Here is a 2621-nt window from a genome sequence, read left to right as displayed (position 1 = left end):
GCAAATTAAGTCAAAATAATTTAATTACACTTCTGAGAATGACTTAGAATGATTAAACTTCAAAGTTCAACAGTATCATATCTTAAGGAGTATGTTGAGTATCTGAAGCTCTCACATGCTGATGATCAGGATGTGAAATGGTGCAAACACTTAGGAAAACAGTTTGGAAGTTTCTTGAAATGTTAAATATGAATTTACCATATGACCCAATCATACCACTCCTTAGGTATTTACTTAGGAGAAATTAAAGCATAGTCAATATAACCATGTGTACGAAAAAAAATGCTCATCTCAAATTTATTCGTAATAGTCAAAAAATGGAAAAACCCTAAATGTGAAAGAATAGATTAATGGATAAACTAATTGTGGTATAGTCACACATGAAACATTATTCAACAAAATAATTTAAAAAAATAAATGATTTAATAAAATTATTTAATTAATTCAAGAGAGTAACAAATTAGTCAATAAAAAGAAGCAAACTCATGCTATATGCATCGAATTGAATAAATTTCAAAATAATTATTCTGATTGAAAGAAGCCCTATCTCTTTTCCTCTAAAAAGAGTATACAATGTACAGTTCAATTTTTGTGAACCTGGAGGAAATGTAAACTAATCTATAGTAACAAAAACCAGATCAGTGGTTGCCTGGGGGTGAAGGTGAGTATGGATGTTGCTGGGGGAAGCATTAGAAAGTGACCCAAGGAAACTTTTGTCATAGTGAATATGTCCGTTGTCTTGATCACAGGGATGGTTTTGCAAGTGTATGCATATGTTAAAGCATAATAAGCTGTCAACCTTATGTGAATTTATGGCATGTCAATTATAGCTCCATAAAGCTGTTTAAAAATAGAATTTATTAATAAAAATTATCTAATTTGTTATTCATTCATTTTTATATGAACAATAGGAATTACTATTTTAGATATTTTTTATTTATTTTAGTAAAATATTGAAGCACTTTGTTTTCCTTTAAGTGTCCATATCTGCATTTGGCGAGCTATATTCAAGATAAGCATTTTATCAATTTTTTTAAATGAGTATAGAATTGATTTTTATGTAGTTATTTTCAGGTGGAGTTTGAATAAGATGGTATATAATATATGGGTTAAAGAAAAGCATACATATCTGTCCATTCAATCATCCATTCTTCCAATCTACAGGATTTTATTCATGATGTTATTCATAAACCTTGATTTTATTCGTTGTTAGACCCATAAAAATAACTAAAATACCCTCTATCTTCTCAACCACAAACATCAACAATGCCGTAGGCAATTCCTGGGCAATCAAGAAGCCCAGGAATGCCGTCCTCCTAAAACATAATCCATATGAGTATCAGTGGTTCAGAGGGAAGTCCAGGATGGTTTATGAGATGCAGGGCCACGATAATCACAAAGAGAGCTTCTGTTTGCTTCTCTTCACAGCTTGCTTTACATCTTTGTTTCTCAGGCTGTATATCAGGGGATTCAACATAGGGATGACAATAGTGTAAAAGATGGACACTACTTTACTTTGCTCCATGGAAAAGATGGCGCTGGGCTGTGCATACATGAAGAAAACAGTACCAAAAAACAAGCACACCCAAGTTAGATGGGAGGCACATGTGGAGAAAGCTTTGTGGCGTCCCTGCACTGTATGGATCCTCAGGATGGTTGAGATGATGTAGATGTATGAGACCAAAATAATTAAGAATGTGCTGACAATAATAGACCCACACAAACCAAGAAGGACCAGTAGGTTTATAAAGGTGTCTGAACATGACAGGGACAGGAGTGGGGGGACATCACAGAAAAAGTCATTGATTTCATTGGACCCATAGAAGGGCAACCTGAAAGTCATGGTTGTTTGAGTGATGGCATTCACTACACCACACAGGTAGGACCCTGACACTAACAGTACACAGACCTGGTGAGACATGTTCACAGAGTACATAAGTGGGTTACAGATAGCAATGAAGCGGTCATATGCCATGGCAGCCAGGAGGAATGCCTCCGTGGTACCAAAAAGAGACAGGAAGAAGAACTGAGCAGCACATCCAGCAAAAGAAACTGTATGGTTCTCTCTCAAGAAGTTCACCAGAGCCCTGGGTGCAATTGTGGAAGAATACCATATGTCCAACAAGGAAAGGCTTTGCAGGAAGGCATACATTGGGGTGTGGAGGTGTGCATCTGCTCTGATAATTACAATCATGCCAAAGTTCCCCACCACAGTGATAACATAGAGGATCAAAAAGGTCAAAAATAACAGAATCTGCATTCCTGGATTCCCTCTGAATCCAAGTAAAACAAACTCTGAGACATGTGTAAAATTCTCCATTGTTTAAGTGCAACCAGAGAGAGAAAGAGACAGAGAAACACAGAGACAGAGACAGAGAAAAAGAAAAGAAGCAGAAAGAGAAGGAGGAGAAGGAGAAGGATGAGGAGAAGAAAGTTTGAAAACCAAGTGTTATTTAATGCTCACAGCATTAAATTAAATTGTTTGAAATCTTATGTGGCATTAAAGATGTTCTGTTTCTGATTATGTGTATAATGTCTTCTCCAATAGTGTTCTATATGCCATTAAGATGGAAAAGTTTCCTCTGCAAGGGAAAGAAACTGAAAATTAATAAGCATGCACA

General features: G+C 35.8%; 1 protein-coding gene across 1 annotated transcript; it reads right to left on the bottom strand.

Annotated features, from left to right (window-relative positions):
* Nucleotides 1-1393: 1393 nt before the first annotated feature.
* LOC124244416 (olfactory receptor 12-like) lies at nucleotides 1394-2320 on the bottom strand. The gene has a single exon (XM_046670938.1). The coding sequence runs from the start codon at nucleotides 2318-2320 to the stop codon at nucleotides 1394-1396; it is 927 nt and encodes a 308-aa protein (XP_046526894.1).
* Nucleotides 2321-2621: the final 301 nt, after the last annotated feature.

Source organism: Equus quagga, chromosome 9 (assembly GCF_021613505.1).
Source record: "Equus quagga isolate Etosha38 chromosome 9, UCLA_HA_Equagga_1.0, whole genome shotgun sequence".
Taxonomy (NCBI): domain Eukaryota; kingdom Metazoa; phylum Chordata; class Mammalia; order Perissodactyla; family Equidae; genus Equus; species Equus quagga.
The sequence above is the reverse complement of the archived record's forward strand: the minus strand, read 5'-3'. Positions and strand labels throughout refer to the sequence as shown.

Bases quoted from the DNA above. Each gene is read 5' to 3' on its own strand.
- LOC124244416 (XM_046670938.1), bottom strand. From the start codon at position 2,320: ATGGAGAATTTTACACATGTCTCAGAGTTTGTTTTACTTGGATTCAGA.